Genomic DNA, 25,313 nt, shown 5'->3' with positions numbered 1-25,313 from the left:
AATCCTCCATCACAGAATGGGTGCAAAAAAGACAAACGTTGAAGTGGATGAAGTCTAAGGGCGGTAGGCACAATGCCAAACCAATCCTCACCAAGGCTGGCTTCACAGATTTGGGATATTGGACAGTTCAAACTGCGTTAGTCAATGAATTCATTAAAATCTTCCGGGGAAACACAACAAAGTGATGACATCTTGGGTGCAAGAACACAAAAGAATTTCGAGTAGCAAAAAGACAGTCCCATTGGCCAGAGGAAGAATCTGCAATACCATGCATAGCAATGTCTGGTGTTTCGTGACCTTTAGTTAATGATTATTCGGAAATCGTGAGATGCCGTCTGGTGTGACGAAAAACATTTTCTTTATCGTGCCAACGTTTCGATCTTTATTGAGATCATCTTCAGGGTTCAAAGTGTTCGTTTTTCGTCTAAATTCTTGTGTGTCGTGTTGAGAGTGACATCTACACAGAAAGCAAACACTTTGAGCCCTGAAGAAGATCTCAATAAAGATCGAAACGTCGGCACGATGAAGAAAATGTTTTTCTAAAACCTACGTCACACCAGACCGCATCTCACGATTAATGAATAGTTATTTTTATATTACAATTAATTAAGTTTTTAGTTGAGATAAAAAAGTCAATGGCACGAGCGGAATTCGAACCCACGATCTTCGGCTTGATACGCCGCTGCTCTACCACTTGTGCTATCACCTCGATCCACTCGGATACCAACTTCCCAGCTCAACCGCACCTTTTGAATTGTCCCTCCTTTTTGCCATTTTTCAAATGTCGTGTAATCGGATTGGATTCTCGGTGACAAATGAAATGGCCACGGAGAGCTTTAGTGAAGTATACTTAATTTTTAATTCATTAAATTCACTCGTAGTTGAGATAGTTGAGGTTGGTGTCCGAGTGGATCGAGGTCACGATAGCTCAAATGGTAGAGCAGCGGCGTATCTAGCGTATCTAGTAGATCGTGGGTTCGAATCCGGCTCGTGCCATTGACTTTTTTATCTGAATTAAAAACCTTAATTAATTGTAATATATTAATTGGTCAAGCGGACCACGAAATTAGTGAATGTAGTTATTTTTATGAATGAGAATGCATGTACAGAGTGTATCAACTTCTATAGTCAAAAAAAAAAAAAAAAAAAAAACTGTCACAACTCAGAAATGTTCGATCCTATAAAACTTTTCCTTTCAGTTAAAGTGGCATAGAATAAGCTATAGAATCCTACTGTACAATAAACATTTAAATTTTAAATTCTAGTTTAAAATAACAAAGTTAGCGTGATTACCCAGCTAGAGGATAAAGTTATGTCAAATCTGTTACCACCTCGCGATTCTTGGCTAAAATTAACTTGGGGTTAGTTTTTGCCCATTTTTTTGCTAAAGTTAATCGTTTTCGAATTAAATAGGATGACTGTAGACGTGACACCCTGCAAAAGGTCTTGCAGATCCTATGTCCAGTGTGTCTGATTTTTCGTTGCCCAAAATTCCTTTCTCTCCTGGTACCGAATAGGTTGTTGTGTTTTTCCAGATTGAGGAAATTTTAGATGCATTCCTGACTAATTTTCATCTGATTATTTTACATGTTAATGTTCTGATAGTTGCTTGGGTATCAGATGTTATGAGAATTTTTTTGTTTCTAAGGCACGTTCCTTGGCATGTATTTTAGTTTTTATTAGTAATCGCTTTCAAACGCATTTTCAGTTAATAATTAAAATTAAAATAGATGTAAGTTTACGACGAAAATGTTTTATTTGACTTAAACCAACTTTACATCGAGAATCTCCTAGCTTCAGGCAATCAATCAATAAATTAAAAAAATTCGGGATGCTAATTTTCGCAATTTTTACGAGACTTTCAAATTGAGCTGTGGAGCGAAGAAATTGTCCCGTAGCGACATCCTATAGCAATCGATAAGATTAGCTTAATAAGCTTTTAATTGGTCATCTTCCACTTTGCCCGATTTCTCAACCGTTTTCCAGTTATTCGCGATTTTTGTGTGCAAAAAACGTGGTATTGACGTGCTCATGGGAAAAAGCATGATGATGTAAATACAGAATTTCGACAGAAGAAGCATACCGCATCCCAAACGTGCAAAGTAAGAAAAAGTTAGAATTGTCCTTTCCCTGTTCACTTTTTTGAAAGAGTCCTCGGAACAAAAGTTGTAGAGCGTCAAATTTGCGAAAACATGACGGTTCAAAATTTATGTATTCTTGAAAATCGGGAGAGGGAGTGATTAGTTTTTTCCATGAGCGCGTAAAAAACCGCGTTTTTGCCCGTAAATCACAAATAACTCGAAAACGGTTCAGAAATTTGGAAAAATGGAAGGTGACCAATTGAAAGCTATTAAAATTTTCTATCGATTGCTAATGAACGATTTACTGGCTCCATAGCTCAATTTGAAGTTTTTGTAAAAGGGGTTAAAATCGACATGTTCCAGAATTTTTGAATTTATTGATAAAGCACTGAAACTAGAAAAACAATAAAAGTATAAAATAATAAATATATAAAATAAAAGCCATTTTGATGAAGTTAAAATTTTCTAAAAAAATGAGAAAGTAAGAAAAAGTTAGAATTGTCCTTTCCCTGTTCACTTTTTTGAAAGAGTCCTCGGAACAAAAGTTGTAGAGCGTCAAATTTGCGAAAACATAACGGTTCAAAATTTATGCATTCTTCTTCTTCTTGCGTTCCAGAATTTTTGAATTTACTGATGAAGCACTGAAACTAGAAAAACATTTATAAAAGCCATTTTGATTAAGTTAAAATTTTCTAAAAAAAAATGCGAAAGTAATAAAAAGTTAGAATTGTCGTTTCCCTGTTCACTTTTTTGAAAAAGTCCTCGGAATAAAAGATGTAGAGCGTCAAATTTGCGAAAACATAACGATTCAAAATTTATGCATTCTTCTTCTTCTTTCGTTCCAGAATTTTTGCATTTACTGATGAAGCACTGAAACTAGAATAACATTTATAAAAGCCATTTTGATGAAGTTAAAATTTTCTAAAAAATGAAATTTAGTTCACTCTAGGACTTAAAGGGCTGAAAAAATATTCATTTCCAAACTTGGCCATTTTTCCTGCAAAAATTTTTTATGGGCAGTGTATTTATTTATAGTAAAGTAATTCATATCACGTGGTCAAATTATTTGGGCCAGGGAAAAGATCCAAAATCTTCCGTTATGCTCTTTTTTAATCTAATTTATCTAATCGTTTGTTATGGAAATATTTGAGTGAAAGTACATATACAAAAGGAAAAACAAACACCCCTTTTCGACTGAAGAAAATATCTGAAATATAGAATATCGAAAGAAAATAAATATTAATTTAATCAACTTCTGGAAACGGTGGGAATTGCTGAAATTACGTAATGCTGAGGAATACGTTGGTCCTAGATCCAGTTAGTCGGAACACCGGTTGTTTCGGACTTGTTAATGGAATTAGCACCCGCATAACTACCGAAGCCGGATACAAGGAGCCTACAATTGCCCGATACAAGAGTTTGTTGTTGGGACGGAGTATGGAGGATGGGGGCTTTACAGCGTAGGGCGAAGGGCTTCTGCGGTTTACAATCAATTGCCAAAAGCCCGACCTATTTCCCGATACCGAACCCAGTCGTTTCTTAGCCGCGTGTCTCGTCAGAATGATTATAAATAGTTTACTATTTCAATATTGAGAAGTTACGTTTAAACAGAATATTATGGTTGTCGATTTCAAAAACAAAAGAATACCAAAAAATGTTCTTAGATTCGATTATGTAATAACCCGTATTGGTCTATTGTGCATTTTTTTATCTGGTGCTCCTCGTTGAGCTTAAGACTTTTTGCCAGACTCCAAAGCATTTTCAAGTATTACCTTGTGCTAGCAGTAGCCCTGGCTTTTCCTCTCCCAAAAAATTCCAGACTACATGGGCCTTCGCACCAACAGAAGGTGTTCCGTTGTTTCTTGCTTTTCTTGGCAATATCTGCCAAGGTTTGGCATTTGAATTATATGTATTTTGTATTTTCTTTCGAGTCAGGTGTTTTATTCCGTTGATCAGTTCTTAAATTTTAAATTTTAGTTGTATAACGTATTATTTATATATGTTTTCTATTGTTGTATAACTTGCAACGAATATTTATACCAACTGATGAATAATTTCATTTAAGGTTAATATTATGTATGCATATGCTTGACTGATTACCTATGTATCATTATATATTTAGTAAATAAATATATATGCAAATAAATAAATATTTTGAATTACGTAAACTTTAGTTGCACGTACTAATGCTCGTTAAATAAAACAAAGGTTCGTGAGACCTATTTTTGCTAGCTTTTATATATAAAAAGTTCAATTCAATCTTCTCTCTCACTCTCTCTCTCTCTCTCTCTCTCTCTCTCTCTCTCTATCCATCTGTCTTCTCTCCATCTTTCTCGCTCTCTATTATCTATCTATCTATCAACTGTCTATTTTTCTTTCCTCTCACTCTCTCTCCCCCCCTCACTCTCTCTCTCTCACTATCTTCCACTCTATCTCTGTCCTCTATCTCTGTCCGTCTCTGTCTTACTCTCACTATCTCTCTCTGTCTCTCTGCCTGTCGCTGTCTGTCTGTCTCTCTCTCTCTCTCTCTCTCTCTCTCTCTATCTCTCCCACTCTCTCTCTTTTTCTCTCTTTCTCTCTTTCACTCTATCTTTGTTCTCTATCTCTCTATCTCACTCTCCTTATCTCTCTCTCTGTCTGTCTTTCTCTCTCACTCTCTCTCTCTCTCTCTCTCTCTCTCTCTCTCTCTCTGCGGAAAACTCAGACATTTTACATTTCGTATACTCATTTTTTACAAAAATGTTATCAATTTTAATTTTATTTACATCATCAAGGTTCAATTTTTCTAATAATTTATAATGGCCAAAAATGATTAGAAAACTGAACCTAGATGATGTAAATAAAATGAAAATTGATTACATTTTTGTAAAATATGAGTATATGAAATGTAAAATGTCTGGGTTTACCGCTTACCAAGGATCTATAAAGGGATATACAGGTGTTAAAAATCAAAAATCAAATCTATTCGACCTTGCATAGATTTACTAAATAAAGTTACGTTTTGGAAAGTATAATGTAAATATGAAAAAATATCTTGTCTCAACTCTGATCTTTCCACACATAACATGCGTGATTTAAATTGTACACAAATTAAAAAATTGCAAGTCGGGTTAAACATGTATATCACGTATATTCTAAACCTGAAATATGACAGTAGTATGTATAACAAGTTTTCGCAAATTAAATTTCTCAAAATTAACGATTTTGGCGATTACAATCTATAATGTACAGTTTATAAAATTTTAAAAGTTCAGAAACCAAAATATCTATATGTAAAATTTAACTATATGTCTCAGATTCATGATCGAGATTCTAAGTATGCAAACTATCGTCTTCGAGTCGTAAGTACAAGACCAAAATCTTTAATAGGTCATTCTCCGTAAAAAGTGCAATGACTTTTTTGAAAATCCCTACACACATACAACCATGTAAGACTGTCCAAATTTTCCAGAATATTCTTAAAAATCACCTCTTATCAAATTCTGTTTTTTTCACGTTTGATGCTAAAATTTCACTTTCTTAAATTAACTTTTTGTTGTTTTGTTTTAGTTTTTTTATATTACTACTTAGTGACTAGGAGTTTTATTTATAAATTTATATTGACAATTTGTACTGAATTGTATTTTTGGTCACTTATTTTATTAGTATTTATTTTTTAACTGCTCAATTATTTTGTAAATTATAATTTTTGTTTCAATAGGCAATTAGAAGTAAATACGTACGTAGTTCAATAATAGTGAAGTAAATACATGTAATGCATTGACCACAAATATCAGGTTATTTGAAATAATTAATGTTTAATAAATTAAAATATAGTAAACTTAGTAACGTTTATTTTTCACATTTGATGTACGAATGGTCCTTGTGACCAAATCTTGTGAAATTGATAAATAAATCGTTCATCAACATCTCTCTCTCTCTCTCTCTCTCTCTCTCTCTCTCTCTCTCTGAGGTAAACCCGGACATTTTACATTTCATATACTCATATTTTACAAAAATGTTATTAATTTTAATTTTATTTACATCATCAAGGTTCAATTTTTCTATTAATTTATAATGGCCAAAAATGATTAGAAAACTGAAAAAGTGCAATAACTTTTTTGAGAATCCCTATACACATAAAACCACCAAAAGTGTTCAAATTTTCCAGAATATTCTTAAAAATCACCGCTTATCAAATTCTGTTCGATGCTAAAATTTCACTTTCTTAAATTAACTTTTTGTTGTTTTGTTTTAGTTTTTTTATATAACTACTTAGTGACTAGAAGTTTATTTCTAGATTTATATTGAAAATTTGTAATTCTTGATTTGTACTGAATTGTATTTTTGCTCACTAAATTTTATTAATAATTTATTTTTTAACTGCTTAATTATTCTGTAAATTAAAATATTTGTTTCAATAAGCAATTTGAAGTAAATACGTACGTAGTTCAATGTAAAACAAATACATGTAACACGTTGACCACAAAAATCAGGTTATTTGAAGTAATTAATGTTTAATAAATTAAAATTTAGAAAACTTAGTAACCCTCATTTTTTACATTTGATGTACGAATAGTCCTTGTGACCAAATTTTGTAAAATTGATAAATAAAGTGTTTATCATCATCATCATCATCATCATCATCATCTCTCTCTCTCTCTCTCTCTCTATCTACTCTCTCTCTCTCTCTCTCTCTCTCTCTCTCTCTCTCTCTCTCTCTCTCTCTCTCTCTCCCCTCTCTCTGTTCTTTCTCTATCTCTCTATTTTATTTTCCTCTATCGATCTGTCTATCCCTCTCTCTTTTCTTTCTCTATCTCTCTATTTTATTTTCCTCTATCGATCTGTCTATCTACTATCCCTCTCTCTCCCCTCTTTCTTTTATTTATCTATCTCTCTATTTTCTTTTCCTCTATCTCTCTGTCTATCTACTATCTCTCTCTCTCTCTTCTTTCTCTCTCTCGCTATCTACTGTCTCTCTAGCGCTGTATCTCTCTTTCTCTCTCGCGCTCTCTCTTTTCTTTCTCTCTATCTAAGTACAGTATCTCTGTCTTTCTCTCTCTGTCATCCTGATAGTATCCGCGTATTTATGCGGTAACTGCGTTTCTACGGCCCCTCAATGAACAAACTGAACACAAAAGCTTTGGCCTTCGGGGTGTAAAATTCGTTTATGTGCACGGGCATACGTATTAATTATACTTGTAGTTAATAGTAGCACCATTTTATTATTTTTTTTAAATAAAACACGGAACGAATGACCTCATCAGATGCCAACACTAAAAGGTATTTGTGTTTTCCTTTCCGCACGACATGCAAGTATTGCCGGTTTAAACTATGCCGTACGCCGTGTTTTCGGCCGACAGTTGAATCCGTATTGTTTACAATGGAACACCAACTGTTTATCGAATAAATGCACATCGATAACCCTAAACTTGTAACAATAGCAACTACCGTCGGACCGCTAGACAAGTCAGAAATGTGTTTGAACGGTCCAAGTGCTAGAAGGGAACATTAATCACTCTTTGTTGCGTCTTGGCCTTTTGTTTCGAACAACGAATCATTTGTCAAGTCTGTCCCCGTTTTATTTAAGGGCTGGCTTCAAAATATTAATATTGGAACAAGTCTTCGCTGCGTCTCAGTTTCATTCGTTATCACAAATATTTACAAAATTTCTGATGGCCTACCTGAAACCCTTCTTAAGAATTGTTGTTTCTCTTTGTCTAATGGATTCTGTTCAACTGCTATATCAATGGAAAACTTCTTTTTTGGGCTCCGATCATAAACAAAGTGATATACTTTATTACCTCCCGGTTGCTGGTGAGTCTTGACCCAATTGCTGACCTTTTCTGAGCAGCGCGGCTTTGTCAAATTAAAACGATTTTATTAATAAAAAATCTCGAATTTGGCCAGAGAGGTCATGCTATTTACACTGATTTGTCCAAGGCTTTTGACAGGGTTAATTTTAGGGTTTTTTTCGGAAGCTGGAGCTAGGGGTAGTTGACCCTCTTCTTTGTCGTATCAACTAATTTTTGACTGGAAGATTTTAGAAGGTTGTGTATATGAGTTCCATCTCATTTTTTTGCCATTCACACACGGCTCCTACAGCGCTTTCACCTTGGGCCGATACTTTTTAAAATTCTTTTTCAACGAAGATTGTTCCGATTAACCAAGTAACTTCTTTCTTTTGAAAAATGATAAAAAGGAGGGAAAACTCGAAAGGTGGGGTTGAGATGGGAATGCAGGTCACTGTACATGCGCTAATACCAGCGCTGTACCCGGGAGATACATGAAATGAGAAACGGAAATAAAAAAAGGTGCAAGTTTTTGTGCTGACAAAAGGATTGTTGAGGACGTTCGGATAGTGAGGTTGGTGAGGCAGTAAGAAGCTTTAAGGATTTGTCCGAGGACTTTTGATTGAAAGGAGGGGCTGTGATTGGATGTTGGATGGCTTGGCAGAACCTCACAGTTCCACTCCGTCTGTCCAAAGTAGTCGCAGTAAAGTATAAGCCGAAGGTCGGGGGTTCGAATCCCGTCGTGACACTAACTTTTTCAATTCGACCAAAACTTACATAAAAATCCATTTATGTTTTATTGGTCAATTGTCCAAGTTACTTTTTTAAATTAATTATTGTTTTTGTGTAAGGTCTTGGTCGAGATAAAAAAGTCTGTGTCACGAGCGGGATTTGTACCCACGATCTTCGGCTAGTTACGCCGCTGCTCTACCACTTGAGCCATCGTGACCTCGATCCACTCGGACACCAACTTTCCATCTCAACCCCACCTTTTGAATTTTCCCTTTTTTTTGATATTTTTTCAAATGTTGTGTAATAAAAATGTCAGTGTCACAAGCGGGATTCGAACCCACGACCTTCGGCATGATACGCCGCTACTCGGCCACTTGAGCTATCGTGACTTTGATCCTCTCGGACACCTACTCTTCATCTAAACCTACAACCATTCGAATGTTCCCTTTTTTGCCATTTTCAAGTGTCGTGTAATCAGGGTTCGATTCTCAGCGACTTATGACCTGGCCACGGGGAGCTGTAAGTGAAGTGATACATCTTTTACTTATTAAATATTGATCCATTTATGTTTTGGTGGTCCATTGACCAAGTTACTTCTTGGTGGTTATGGAGAGTTGGTGTCCGCGATGATCGAACTCAGGATAGATCAAGTAATCGAGTAGCGGCCTATCAAGCCGAAGGTCGTGGGTTCGAATCTCGTTGGTGACACTGACTTTTTATCTCGACCAATATCTTACTTAAATATTAATTAATTGAAAGAAATTATTTGGCCAATCCGACCACGAAATCTAATGGGTTATATTTATATTATATTATTTTTATAACATATTGGGGAATTGCCTGTTGTTGTAATTAATTCTAAATTGACATACATAAAATAAAAATTATGTTTTCATTTTTTTTTTTTTTACTTTTTTTTATTTGTTCTTTACAACTGCATTCTTCGACGCAACAAGTAAAACGGATAGTATTTACATATAAAATTATTAACGGTAGCGTGAAAGCTTGAACAATTACCATCCAGTGATGGTAGCCGTTATTCGTTCATTTTTTTAAAAAATTTTATTTCAATTTGTTCGATGGCTGTTTGGCTTGCTTTAAATATCGAAAGCTCATAAGTACGATGATTTTTTTTCAGTCGGTAATTTCAGTCTTGCAAAAATAGGTTAAGCCATCATTATAAATTTAATACAAAGAAAGAAGCCAAGCTTAATCCCAAGAAATATTCAACAATAACCGTTTATCAGGGAGCCGAGCGGCGAGGGAACAGTACATATGGCTTTCTTTCCCCGAGATAGCTCTGTGTTTGCTAAAATTATCAAATAAAAATGGGGTTTTGCTTCGTTGAACCGGGCAACGAGCATTAGCATGTTCAAACAGCTTTCCAGGAATGGGACCGATCAGGATGATTTAATATCACCATTCTCAGTTACACATAACAATTTGAACGAAACCAAACGAGCGAAGCGGGCGGCGACGTACTAAAACAGGTTTAAGTGAATTATCGCAAGATAAAAGGCCTAATTTGAGTCCATCACGAAGCGCAACATAAAAACGATTTATCCCTTCGCGTATGTACACATTTATGCGGTCGAACGCATATTGACGCAGTTATCAACTGATGGAGTTAAACATACAGGGTGAATTGCTACTCGTGCTACAAACTTCTCCAGTAGATTCTTCACCCTAAAATGAACAAAAAAGTTCATATTGACCATGGTCCGATTCTCAACCATTTCAGAGTAATTTCGCTTTTTATCGATTTTGAAAGATATCACGTCCTGGCGTCGGAAAATCGTGATATCTTTTAATCTAAACATTTCTCTTAAAATCTATAAGCACCGTTGAAATCCCCGTTAATTTTTAGAGAGAATCAAAATCATAATTCCATTGAAATTTTTTAATTTAATTTAATGCCCATTTAGTATGTAATGCTTAAGAAGTTTACAAACAGCTAGAAGGTCAAGGAAGAAAGACCCAAACGTTTTGCCACCTTCATCTTCTTATTGAAAAATTAACGGGGATTTCAACGGTGCTTATAGATTTTAAGAGAAATGTTTAGATTAAAAGATATCACGATTTTCCGACGCCAGGACGTGATATCTTTCAAAATCGATAAAAAGCGAAATTACTCTGAAATGGTTGAGAATCGGACCATGGTCAATATGAACTTTTTTGTTCATTTTAGGGTCAAGAATCTACTGGTGAAGTTTGTAGCACGAGTAGCAAGTCACTCTCAAACATTAGCAATCCTTGAACCACCATTTTTTCTCTTTTTGTCATCAACATCTTGGTCTCACAACCACTAAATAAGAAAATGACGAGTGCGTTGGAAGCGTTATTAAATCAGGTAGTTTTCCTCAAATTTGCTGCCTTCTGAGACTAAAATTAGAAACTCTGGATTACTTTATACACTTTCCGATTTACACAATTTTCCACTCTTTTTGTAGTTCTGGCTGAAATAAAACACAAAAAATTAGCCCAAACATTTTGCCACCGTCATCTTCTTATTGAAAAATTAACGGGAATTTCAACGGTGCTATTAGATTTTCAGAGAAATGTTTAGATTAAAAGATATCACGATTTTCCGACGCCAGGACGTGATATCTTTCAAAATCGATAAAAAGCGAAATTACTCTGAAATGGTTGAGAATCGGACCATGGACAATATGAACTTTTTTATTCATTTTAGGGTGAAGAATCTACTGGAGAAGTTTGTAGCACGAGTAGCAATTCACCCTGTATATTCATCCCGGTAATACAAATCCGTTCTACCGTCTATTCAAAGTTAAGATTCCGTTAACTAATTTAACGGATTTTTTAGTTTAAAAAAATATTGAGTCCTTCATAGTGCCCATTACAGTAACAGGGAAGTTTTTTTTTTAAAGTGAGAGAATTGAACTTGAACACTTACCATATTTCGTCCCACGATCTTTCAATGGCTCTTAGTCTTTCCCTGTTGAACGCTTTCTTGCTTTGCAGTGGCCCGAGGAGATAGAGTAGCCTACATCAAAAACCAAATAAAAATCTAGGCTTCAATAGAAATGATAAATGGTTGAGTGTGTTGTTCAATCTTTTTAAAAATATAGTTTTTACTCCATAAAGTTGTTTTCAATGGCCGGATTTCGAGCCTACAACTCATCATCAGGTTGTAGAGCTCCTTTAACCTGATGATGAACTATAGGCTCAAAATCCGGATCGTTGAAAACAGTTTACTAGTTTCACTAATTTCGTGGTCCGCTTGACCAATTAATATTTTACAATTAATTAAGGTTTTTAGTCGAGATAAAAAAGTCAGTGTCACGAGCGGGATTCGAACCCACGACCTTCGGCTAGATACGCCGCTGCTCTACCACTTGAGCTATCGTGATTCTCGACGACAAATGAAATGGCCACGGAGAGCTTTAGTGAAGAATACTTCATTTTCAATCATTAAATTCACTAATTTCGTGGTCCGCTTGACCAATTAATATTTTACAATTAATTAAGGTTTTTAGTAGAGATAAAAACAATAAAAACGACAATTTACTAGTAGGAACTATCTTTTTAAAAAGATCTAGGCTTTATGCTTTTTTCTCAATGTAGTGCTATGACTTAAAAACCTGCAAGTAAATGTAAAGGACACATAATTCAATTATGAAAGTTAGAAACTTTTTTTTTTTTTTTGGTTACTGTTAATACGAAATAATTAAAGTGTTTATAGAATGCAAAAGTTCAAGAAAGAATGTGAACAAAGTTTTTAACATGTGACTATTATCCCTGCAATATTATTAATCATTATTTAGGAATCACCTTGTCATTTCCATCGAAACATCCAACAACACCTCACACTACTAGAGTCTTGGTGTAAAAAGAAAAGTACAAAATTTAACAAAAAAATCCATCCACTTTACCTTCACTTTCCGTAAAAACATCTTCCCCCAGAGTTGGGCAAAATCTAACTAATTCAATCATGATTAAGAATTTTGATTGAAGTTTNCCCGACCTTGACACACTGATACGTCAGACGGTTCTTCATAAGCTTCAAGCAGGTGGAAAGTCGGAGTTGAGTATTAGAGTCTATTAGAGACGTATATTACCCATTCGTACCCTAGGTAGTTGCGTGGTTAACGTGTCAAAATTTAACACAGACAAATCCACCAGCATTAACTTCACGCCTCGGACTATACATCGACGAACTCCTGACCTCGAATCTTCACACACTGAAACGTCAAGCAGTTATGACACATTACAGAGCTCTTGCACGAAATAGTGACAAACGTTCTAATTAATCTCTCAAAAATAAAAGGTTGCTGTACAACACCTTAGTTAAGCCGATATGGACTTACAGACTGGAAGTGTGAGGCTCAGACGAACATTCCAACATCCGTCGCATTCAAAATAACCGCAACAAAAATAACTGCATAAGCATCAAGAAGGTGGAAAGTCGTAGTTGAGTATTAGAGCCTATTAGAGACGCAAAGTACCCATTGGTACCCTAGGTGGTTGCGTGGTTAACGTGTGAAAAATTAACATAGATAGCATTCACTACACTCCATAAAAGATCTCCCAACCTGTTTTCTTAAATATTTCCCTCCAAAGTGCGGACAACTTGCGGTACCTCGGACTGTACATCGACGAACTCCTGACCTGGAATCTTCACACACTGAAACGTCAAGCAGTTATGACACATTACAGAGCTCTTGCACGAAATAGTGACAAACGTTCTAATTAACCTCTCAAAAATAAAAGGTTGCTGTACAACACCGTAGTTAAGCCGATATGGATTTACGGACTGGAAATTAAGCCGCATTCAAACTGCCCAGTTTGCAACAACTGCATAAGCTTCAAGATGGTGGAAAGTCGGAGTTGAGTATTAGAGTCTATTAGAGATATTACCCATTCGTACCCTAGGTAGTTGCGTGGTTAACGTGTCAAAATTTAACACAGACAAATCCACCAGCATTAACTACACGCTCCATAAAAGATCTCCAAATCTGTTTTCTTAAATAATATTTCCCACCTAACTGCGGAGAAGTTGCGGTACGTCGGACTGTACATCGACAAACTCCTGACCTCGAATCCTCACACACTGAAACGTCAAGCAGTCATGACACATTACAGAGCTCTTGCAGGACATAGTGACAAACGTTCTAATTTACCTCTCAAAAATAAAAGGCTGCTGTACAACACCATAGTTAAGCCGATATGGATTTACGGACTGGAAGTGTGGGGTTCAGACGATCATTCCAACATCCGCCGCATTTAAACTGCCCAGTTTTCAACAACTGCATAAGCTTCAAGATGGTGGAAAGTCGGAGTTGAGTATTAGAGTCTATTAGAGATATTACCCATTCGTACCCTAGGTAGTTGCGTGGTTAACGTGTCAAAATTTAACACAGACAAATCCACCAGCATTAACTACACGCTCCATAAAAGATCTCCAAATCTGTTTTCTTAAATAATATTTCCCACCTAACTGCGGAGAAGTTGCGGTACCTCGGACTGTACATCGACAAACTCCTGACCTCGAATCCTCACAAACTGAAGCGTCAAGCAGTTATGACACATTACAGAGCTCTTGCAGGACATAGTGACAAACTTTCTAATTAACCTCTCAAAAATAAAAGGTTGCTGTACAACACCATAGTTAAGCCGATATGGATTTACGGACTGGAAATTAAGCCGCATTCAAACTGCCCAGTTTGCAACAACTGCATAAGCTTCAAAAAGGTGGAAAGTCGGAGTTGAGTATTAGAGTCTATTAGAGACGCATAGTACCCATTCGTACCCTAGGTAGTTGCGTGGTTTACGTGTCAAAATTTAACACACACAAATCCACCCGCATTACCTACACGCTCCATAAAAGGTTTCCCAACCTGTTTTCTTAAATAATATTTACCACCTAACTGCGGACAAGGTGCGATACCTCGGACTGTGTTATAGCTTCCATACTGTGGCTGCACGTACGTTGGCGGTAGCTCAGTGGAGAAGGGGGGGGGGACGTGTTGAACGGAGAGACAAGTGATGATCGGTGAGGAGGTGAAAGTTTATTTACAGGTGTTATGTTGAGCACCACGGTAATTTTGGAGAAGGATAAATACCAAAACTAGGGGAAAAAAGGAAAAGAATAGAACAATAAAAGGAAAGGGAAAAGGAAGGACAGATAGGGTTGCCGTGTCAGGCCCCAGACGACCGATGTAGCGCTTTTGGCTATCTTCTTTCTGATGGCGCTTCCACCCGGGGTTATGGAGCTAAATGATGAAGTTCTTCCTCTTCTATCCGAGTTAATTCGTTAACACAAGAAAGATATCTTAAGCTTACTTAGGGTTTAAAACTACGATTTAAAATAAATAAATACTAATCACAACTATTCTATTTACAAGTACATAGACAATTTTTTTTAAATTAAAAGCTAACAAAAGGCCGAAATTTATAACTAATGTCTCTAGTCCGGAATTATCAGACTTGATAAGAAATTGGAAATGAACCAACTCACGGGATCACTCTTCACTTGCCGGGATCAGCCCCTTTTCTTCGTAGGAATTCTCCGATCAGCACGACTAGGATCACAAGCCATATACTTTTTTAAAAAATATTTTCTTTCCTCGCGGAGACCACCTCTTCCTCGGAACGTCTATAACGAACTCACTCTCCTTGCTTCTTTTTTTCCAATCTTGGACCCAGTGCCATCCCGATCAGGATCTTGCAGGCCGTGAATTGCTTCATGCTCGCACTTCTCTTCTCAGTTCATTCCGCCACTATTTAAGCTTTATTAATTTTTTTCCCGAGAAGAAGGAAAAAATGTAATAACTACATCGACGAACTCCTGACCTGGAATCCTCACACACTGAAATGTCAGATGGTTATGGCATGATACAGAGCTCTTGCACGACATCTTGATAAACGTTCTAATTTACCTGGCAAAAATAAAAGACTGCTTTACTTCACCGTAGTTAAGCCGATATGGACTTACGGATTGGAAGAGGGGTTCAGCCGAACATTCCAACATCCGCCGCATTCAAACTGCCCGGTCCTTAGTCCTACGAAAAATACTAGATATTCCTACTAACCTAACTACACATGCAAACGATATCCCTTTCGTTCAAGAAGAAATCCGTTCCCGTTACCGCGCATTTCACAAAACCCTCCCAACTACCAATCTATCAGCCCATTAGAAACCTAGCATCCCGACGAATCCCCTTGAACCCTCCTCGCCAACTGAAGGGACATTGGCCTTGAGATCTTCTAGGAAGTGATGGTGATGATAGTGAAAGAGATAATGACACAAATAACAATTAAACAGACAATGGTTTTGTATGATTGGAGTAATACCAATGAGTATTTTCTCCACTCTTGTTTTTAATTTTGTATATTCCTTATGTACCTTGCTCATTATTACATGTTACCTTGAAGATAGTTGTAAGATGTAGTTGTTAAAAACGTAAATTAAAAAAATAATAAAAAGGGAGTAATAAGCCAGGTTAATTAATATAAATAATCAATTTTTAAATCTGTTCCAGGAATATCTATGCACAAAGGTTACGCTTTTGTGCAGTTTACAAACCCTTTCGACGCAAGGGGTGCTTGTCTGGGGGAGGATGGCAGGACAGTTTTAGGACAAATATTGGGTAAGTGTATTAATACTTGCATATTATTTTAATTAATTAAGCTCAAATCCGCACATTTATGTACAAACATAGTCACTGTGCAGAGTTGATGCTATCATTTCACAACTCGCGCGTCTTCTAGCTTTCGCTTCATTTACAATAAATTATCGAGAGGCCTCGAGAATCAGCCACCTCGGGTGTTGCCAGACCGGGGCCATACCTCCAGCCATCGAGGTTGGGCTCAGGGTGCTGAAAACAGCTCCGTTAATTCATCAGCATTCACACTCATTCATTCTTAAATACATTCACTTGCTACTAAGTCAATTTACAACCAAACGCAATTTTGGTGGTGGAGTACTCGATATTCCTCCATCACCCTTTACACCTATTATATAACTAAACTAATTGTCGATCTTTGAGGTAGTCAATATTCTGCCGTAGGCCCTGTTACTGCCAAGCATTCGACCTACTTTAAGGTCATCAGGGCAAATCAACCATAAATATGTCTACAGATTGACATATTTAAATTAACAGGCGATATCAAATTTCCTTGAAGACCGACTAAGCCCCAACGTTGCCAAGGACTGTAACAACAATGTAAACGTAATTGAGTGTAATGGAGTACTCAGCATGTCGCCATTAGACCATTCACACTAAACATTCACGCTAATAAATACATTTAGTCTTAACATCCACATAAGAAACAAAACACGATGTATCTATAAAGTAACGGTGTTTTCTTATATTTTGACCTCAACAGTTAATCTTATGATTCTTCCTTCTTGAAGGTGGGATAATAGGTCATCTCAAAAAACCACAATCAGTTTTTATCCACAACGTTTCGGATTTATTTGAATCCTTCCTCAGGTGAGTTAACGCCTGTACACAGAACAAATTTTTTTTACATTTTTATGTCAACATGGTTATCATTGTTTCTTCATTACTTACAATGGTTAAAAAAGTGGTCGTCAGTCATTAATATTTTATAACAATTTATTTTAAAAAAAGAGCCAGTGTGGTACTTATTCAGACTAGAAACAAACGTTTTAATATTTTGAACCTGACTAGACTCTTATCACAACCTCTCATGTGACGTTCGACCTCTTATCAACATCTTATCACAGACCAACGAATCAACATTAAAAATACCACTCAACAGTTAAAATTGCATTTTTCTTATAAATCTATTTTTCAACAACAAATTTTATTTATTTTATTAACAATATTTTAAAAATTATTATCACAACTATCACAGATTTTAAAATTGACTAGAATATTTTTATATATTGTTTAACAAATTAAAATAGCAATCACTTATCATATCACAGTCTTGACGGTAATTAACAGACAGTTTATCTTTTTTTATGTAAAGGGCCTCTAGGAACCTTCGTTTTTTACTATTTCGTTCCTTTGTAACAATATTGACATCATTAAATAAAAAAGTATGACCTTCAACAACTGCATGTTGTGCCAAGGCAGTTTCATTGTTTTTATTAGTTTGGACTGTGTATTTATGTTCATAAATTCTATTCTTTAGGTATTGTTTGGTTTCACCATAGTACACCTTCCAGCAGTCCCTCCACCCAACCTTGTATACCAGGCCTGATTGTAGTCCTTTCTCAATTTTATCTTTTAGCGGTGAGTAGTATTTTTTGACCGCATTACTGTTTCGGAAGGCCAACTTAACTAGAGGGAACTTTCAGACAACTTTTCAACTGTTCCGATAACCCTTGGATGTAAGGGAAAGTGACATAGGAAATTCCAGAATCATTTTCATCTTCTAGGTTTTCCGAGTTTTCATTTGGGTTTATCTTCCATAGATTGTTATTGTTTATAAATTTAATTACCATTTTTCTCGGATACCCATTCTTTTTTAAAATTTCCCGAACCAGTTTTACATAAAAATGTAAAAAATATTTGTTCTGTGTACAGGCGTTAACTCACCTGAGGAAGGATTCAAATAAATCCGAAACGTTGTGGATAAAAACTGGTTGTAGTTTTTTGAGATGACCTATTATCCCACCTTCAAGAAGGAAGAATCATAAGATTATCTATAAAGTATTATATAAAGTAAAACAGACATCTTTACTCTAAAAATCGGAACAAGGAGATCTCGCTTCGGTGCTCATGCACAATTTTTCATATCGGGCCGCATTCCTACATGCTTTCTTTTTTCTTCCCTTCAATTAATATTTTGCAAACTTCAAAAAAATTAAATTTTGAAGAAGGTATAAAATAGCACTGTTATTTAAATATGTGTAAAAAATTCTAAATATTTTCCAAAAAAGATCGTCTTTCTAACGAACCATGTTGTTATATTTTAGATGACATTAGACTATTTATTACTGTTTTTTGGAAAAAATGTCTTTGAACTCTGCCGTAAAATTTGAAATTCACTTCTACGTTGAAACAATACAGACATTTGCATTTGCAGCTAATGGAACAATTAAAACACAATTAATACTATTAGGCTTCGCCACGTCACGAAAATGGTTGTACCATCTGGAGAACGGCACCATTTATGTCGTTAGACCCTCCGGTGATGTCACGTGATCGACTTATTTTACTTTATTCTTCCGTCAGCCTTAATGAAAGATAAAAATAAGCCTAAATAATTATATAAACATGTTTAAAAATTTATTGTGCCTTTTCGAGATAAGAGTTATTCCTGCACTTTCCACTTGTCATTTAATAAAATTTGATTTTATTAAGAAAAATTACATAAAAATGGTTAATTTATTTCTCAGACATTTGGAAGAATGTTTTGTAAACATAAACAGTAATGGTAACGTTATTTTTATTTAGATTAATATTTTAAAACAGACAAATCGTGTTGAGTGATTTTATTTTCAGTTTTTTGTAATGTGATTTTAATTTCAATTTCAAATTTCCTTTTCTCTGTATTTACGATGATAATGTTTTTATTGTATTTTATTGTATATTTTGTACAATTTAGGATTTGACATTCCACAAAGCTGTAAACACTGATTCACCTCAATACATTATAAAACTTTTTTTTTATTGTAGCCATCTTTGATGATTCTATATTTTCTGCACGGCTATGAATACAGAAATGAGCCAATAATGCGCAATATGGACCACAGGCGAAGCATTTACCATATTGCGCTATAAAAACCCTTGTTGATTGATTCAATATATAGCGCAATCATTCAATATTATCTACAGACGGTCAATATTATTGCACAATATATAGCAATTATTGTGCAATATATTGACATTGATATTTGACGTCTCGGGTCTGTTTTAAGCGGCCAATATACGGTCAATATTATTGTACAATATAGATTGCACAATAATTTGACGGTTGACCATTAACGTTCAATAATATTGTACAAAATTTTGTTTGAAGGCGATATTGAAGTTTGTGCAATTTTTTGTGCAACCACGAGCATGCGAACTGTACCACTTGTTGATACTTCACAAACTGACTGATATTGCTCAATAATGCCAACAGACGGTGCAATATTTTCCAGGTTGTACAATATATTTTCAACTTTTCGTCAATCATGCAATGTATTGCACAAACTTTCAATATCGTCTACACAGGATCAATTAAATTGCACAACCCAAAATATTGTGCAATAATATTGATCGTCTATGGGCCGCTTTAGACTAAAAACAGCTGCCCACGTTGGTGAATGAAATTATCTAGCTGATGACACCCTTTTGAGCCTAACTTCGGCGGAGTAACGGATAATACCAATGTCTGACCCAAAACCAACGAAGTAGTTGATTCTAGCGGGTTGCAGTGAGAAGTGATAAGTTTAATTATGTTTATACAATATTTATGTGTAAAATTGAGCTTATGAAAATCAATCAATGGTTACCCACATGGGAAGCAGAGTTAAGCAAGTTGTCAAGTGGTCATCGGACGCTCTCTCACGAGGATCAGTGGGTATTGTTATGGATATATTCGTGGATTAAGGGGTGATCGGACAAGCAGAAATATTCGTAATGACATAGGATAATTTCGGAAAGGAATAAGAATTTTAAGTAGGGATAATTTGATGATTTGAGGCATATTAGGGAGCGTTGAATTTTGTCCGGGGATTTTTCAATTGTAGGGTTTGTAGTCCGTTAATATTTAAATTCAGTTTTTTCTTTCTGAAGTTTTGAAAAATCGTGCAAATTTTTGTTAATAAACAGAAGTTTCATATCAATATTTTCTTTATTTTCTTAGTGTTTTGTGCATATAGGGTAGAAAAGACAGAACAAGAAGTAACGACACTTGAGAAGAAGATTTGGCACGGTTGTTTCATGACGGACGTACCTTGTAATAATGACATGAGCAACATGGTTTGCGGTCTGCGGTCCGCCACTGCTTCAACCGCAACTGCGGTTTTCTTAACCTGTTCCCAATCCGGTTCGCGAGAGGGGAAAATTGCTTTCGAATGCTGAATCGAAAACTAATTAATTTTTTAACGTCTGCTTTAACCCTGAAAATTAAAAATGTATTTGTACTTGATAGAACGTTTCGGTTAATCAAACATTTTGAATTTTTTACTGGGGCGTCGTTGACCAAAACGGTTTAGGCGTTGACACTGAGCTCACCACTTAAGGAAAAAGTCCCAGGTTCGAATCCTGCGTTCATCCATTCGAACCCGACCAAAATTTCAAAATACCCACACCCCTAGGGTTGATATGACCCCGCTATTGCGAACACTCGAAAAAAATTTGTATTTTTTATGTTATCTTCTAAATGTTTTAAATTGTCGAACCTCTCTGATTATGACCATTAGTTTCGGACTAAAATGCGCCATTTCTTCACTGTAATGAAATTTTGTAATGATTTTTTTTATCTCAACTTAAAACCTTAATTAGTTTTTGTAATGATGTTGATTGAGTAGTGACTTATAACATGATTTCACTGATGATTGGCTGTAGATAAATTCAATGCGAGAAAGTGCCATCTTTTTTCTTTATTATTATTCGTCCGAAAGTTCATCTCATGACCTCGCCCCAGAAGATATGATCTATAGATAAATAATTAGTAATTTACATTTTTATGCTGTGGACCACGTACAGTACCTCGGGCTGTACCTGCACTACAATCTCTACTCTCACATGTCTTGGGACCCAGCAGAGGGAGATTTTAAACAGTAACTCAGCAGTTCCGGTAGCATTTATGAATAAATGACCATGTTCGATGTGTTCAGATCACAAACGCAATCCGTCATTTTCGAAGCTAATGTAAATAGTTTTGGTTGAAGTTGTTTCGTATCTACAAGGAGTCAGATAGCCCAAACATCTCTATTTGTTTTAGTGAACAATTTCGAATTTAAATNTGTTACTTAAGGCATTGTTTGAGATAAAAAAGTCAGTGTCACGACCGGGATTCGAACCCACGGCTAAAAACGCCGCTGCTCTACCACTTGAGCTATCGTGACTCCGACACTAGCTTTTTAATTTCAATCAAAACCTTACATAACAAGATTAATTAATTGAAAGAAGTAATTTGGTGAATAGACCACTATATAGACCACTAATGGATTTAATAAGTAAAATGAAGTATAAATTCACTAACAGCTCCCCGTAGCCAATTCATATGTCGCCGAGAATCGAATCCTGATTACACGAATTTTGAAAATAAGCAAAATGAAGGGAAAATTTGAAAGGAAAGTTGAAAGGGGGAGTTGGTGTCCGAGTGGATCGAAGTCACGATAGCTCAAGTGGTAGAGCAGCGGCGTATCAAGCCGAAGTACGTGGGTTCGAATCTCGCTCGTGACCCTGACTTTTTTATCTCAACCAATGCCTTACATAAAGACTAATTAATTGAAAGATGTTACTTGGTCAATCAGACCACGAAATCTAATGAATTTATTTACAATTTTTATATAAAGTGTAGCTCCCGTGCATATTGCCAGGGGTTGTGGGTTCGAGTCGTGACTCTAATTTTTAATCTCAATCGCACTTTACATGAAATGAATAACTTGGCCGTGAACCGCGCGGAAGGTTACACGCCTGTAAACCACGTGTCTACGGCGAATGTTGATTGCTGCTGTTGAAGAGTGTCTTTTTCGCTGGAATGGGTGGAAAAGCATCGGGAGCAATAGTTAGAGACAACACGAATATGGAGAGCAATCCTTCCTTACCGGCAGCACCAATTTGGAGCGCTGTGAAAGGGCATTACAAAAAGATTTGTCAACCTCACGACTGGTGGAGGAAACTATAGATCTTTCAATAGGATCTCTTTCAGGTTTGAGAACAAGGTAACTCTTATTTGGATACCAGCACATAAAGGACACCGTGGCAATGAAAAGGCGGATGGCTTAGCCAAAGAAGGTTCTAATACTGCGTTTGTCGGGCCACAACCGGTATTACCTCACTCTATGAGCANTATATATATACACATGAAATGAATTAAATCATTACTTTAGTTAACTTGACCCAACTAAAAATATTTGCAAAAAGTAAAACCATGTCATCAAAAAACATGCGAAATGGTACATTGATCAACCCGATTGTTCATTCCTAATCAAAAAGGGAATAGGAATAACAATTGTTTCATTTAAGAGAAATTTTTTTGAAGTTATCTCTCAAACAAATAACAAAAACAATTACGATGTTCCCTTTGTGCTATTAGGCTTGTAACTAAACTCTCCTAGAATCAAATTTAATTTTTGTACAGGCGCAACAAAACCAAGACCACTATTGTCCGAAACATGATCGGTGTGAAATTGTACCGTGCACCTGTGTTGAGCAGAAACGGTTGCCTATGATTGATGGCGAGTGGTTACAACATGGCGAGAGGTGACACGGGTTTTCAATCAAACGGACCCAGGAACTCACACGGGGGATACTTAACTAATAGTAACCAAATAGTAAAGTCAGCGCCAAATTAAGTCCTCGAGAACGAGTAGTTTCCCCGAGTTGGTATTAGCAATGGCATATCATTAAAATTATTATAAAACTGCCTATTCTTCTGTCATAAATTTAAATAATTTAAAAATAATTGCTGATTTTTTATTATTACAATTATAAAACATTCGTTTGTTAATTTTCGCCAGATTTACTCTTGCAATAAACAAATGAAGTTTTAATGAAATCGGAGATGTTTTAAGTTACGAACGACCGTTAAACTTCTTTACCCTTGGGAATTTACGTGCTATGGCAATCCGACTTACTGCAGAGCACCTTTACGCACACGGTACGACGTTTTAATAGTACTTTTAATCATGTGGTGCATATTTCGGTGTTATCGAGAAACATTTTTGTCATTTTTTATGATTCGGCTACTTTTATGTCCCCCTTGGCCGACCCGAAACGTAAACGGGCGCCAATAATTTCGACTCTCTTCCTTTTTCAATTGCAGCACGTGTCGGAAATTATTGCTTCTTCCGTTGGACGACTCTTATCAAGTATGACATGGCCAATAGGCGTGGCATAAGAATGATTTATTCAAAGTTTCTACCGCACGACATATAACCCTAGAACCCGGGCTTTTGGTTAAAAGTTTGTCGTGGTGAAGATTTCTTTGGTCTTTCTAATTTTCGCTTGGCTGATCGGTCGTACGATTACATTTCACCGAGGAAATAATAAACGGTGGAGGTTATAAGTAATAAGTTAAAACCATGACCTTCGTAATGAGCCAGCACAAAAGTTAAGTATAAGTTATCACAATTGTAAGTTTTTATTAGTTAATAGATTATTAGTAATTCTAAGATAGACGTTATTATAAGCTAATAACTTTAAATTTAATAAATAGATGGGGAGTTAGTGTCTCAGGGGACAGAATATGACGATAACTCAAGTGGTAGAAGAAGCCCGAGGTTACAGGTTCGAGCCCCGCTCGTGACACGAATTTTTCATCTCGACCATAAAAATTATTATATATAATAATAAATTATATGAAGCACAGGCTTTTGATAGTGCCTGTCATACATCTTATACTGAAATCCTGTTCTATATCCACCTCTGCTTCAGGCGTCCCACAAGGGTGCATTCTTAGTCCCGTACTTTAAATCATTTGTACTGCTGGCCTACACTGTATACTCAAATACAATTATCGCGATGCTGCAATTTCGTTTTGTAATTCTAATCCTATCCAAGCTACGTTCAACATTCAAGAACACCTTGAGCTTATCGAAGACTGGTCCACAAAGTGGAGACTGAATGAAGAAAAATGTGTACGTGTACGTTCACATTGAGAATACATTCTTGCCCTCTTTTACATCAACTTGATTTTCGTTCAAGGCATATACTTAGGATACAAATACCTAGACTGACGTAGAATCTCCACACAAGACTTAAAAGACTACACCTTAACAGAATAAAGAACCTTGAGGGTCGAAATCCGTTTTTACCGTCAACACTAAGCAAACCTTACACAATACTTTACTGCGACAAATTTAGACATACCCGGGGGTTCTGCCAAGTCGTCCAACATCCATCGTATCCAATCAAAAATCTTCAGCCGAATCGTCCAAGCTCCTTACTACGTCACTAACCTCACAATCTACAACTTCACATTCTTTATTCGCGATTAAAATAGTTTGACATCAAGCTCTCTATTTATCCTAACCCGACTGCTCGAACTTTCTCCAAACATTTCCAACCCAACTTTAATCGTGTATGGCCTCGAGAGCTCCTTGCCTGTTAACCCCTCACACAGAGTGTCAGCATTGGCTGCCTTTTCATAGCATGTGGCCTCCAGGGGCGCTCGCATTAGTGTTAGTGATGAGACCGTGAACAAACCTACTATGATCACATTTGTAATACGAACTAGTATGTATAGACTACAAATAAACAAAATTAAGAAACTAATAAATTGATAATTGATTAAGGTAATGAATAATAAAAAGAATTGCATGCGCCGGGAAAAATATATTGGATTTGCAAAAAAAAGGGAGATAAAATACGAAAATACTTTGGACCATGAAAAATTCTTAAAAAGGTAAAAGTTTCTTTGTGTTCTACGTCTACGCTTGAGGACGCCTAATCGAAAAAACATGAAAAAAATTTTTGCCTTAAAAATAACTATAGTTTCTTAAGTCATTTTAAAATCATTTACGCGTTATACTCAAAAGTAGAAGTATTTAAAAAAAGGTGCGCTCATTTGGACGCCTAATCCAATAATAACAAAAAAAATTGCCTAAAAAATAACTATAGTTTCTTAGATC

The 25,313-nt window shown here is 35.9% G+C and overlaps 1 protein-coding gene across 1 annotated transcript in view; it reads left to right on the top strand.

The window, feature by feature from the left end:
* Window positions 1-25,313, top strand: part of LOC112127314 (heterogeneous nuclear ribonucleoprotein C-like) — a 322,966-nt gene that overhangs the window by 196,578 nt on the left and 101,075 nt on the right. The window contains exon 3 of the mRNA XM_024228036.1: window positions 16,087-16,194. Within this exon, the coding sequence (XP_024083804.1) occupies window positions 16,087-16,194 (108 nt within the window). The remainder of the gene's footprint in view (window positions 1-16,086; window positions 16,195-25,313) is intronic.

Source organism: Cimex lectularius, unplaced genomic scaffold (genome assembly GCF_000648675.2).
Source record: "Cimex lectularius strain Harlan isolate CLEC.00 unplaced genomic scaffold, Clec_2.1 scaffold215, whole genome shotgun sequence".
Classification (NCBI taxonomy): domain Eukaryota; kingdom Metazoa; phylum Arthropoda; class Insecta; order Hemiptera; family Cimicidae; genus Cimex; species Cimex lectularius.
This window is presented reverse-complemented; position numbering and strand designations above follow the sequence as displayed.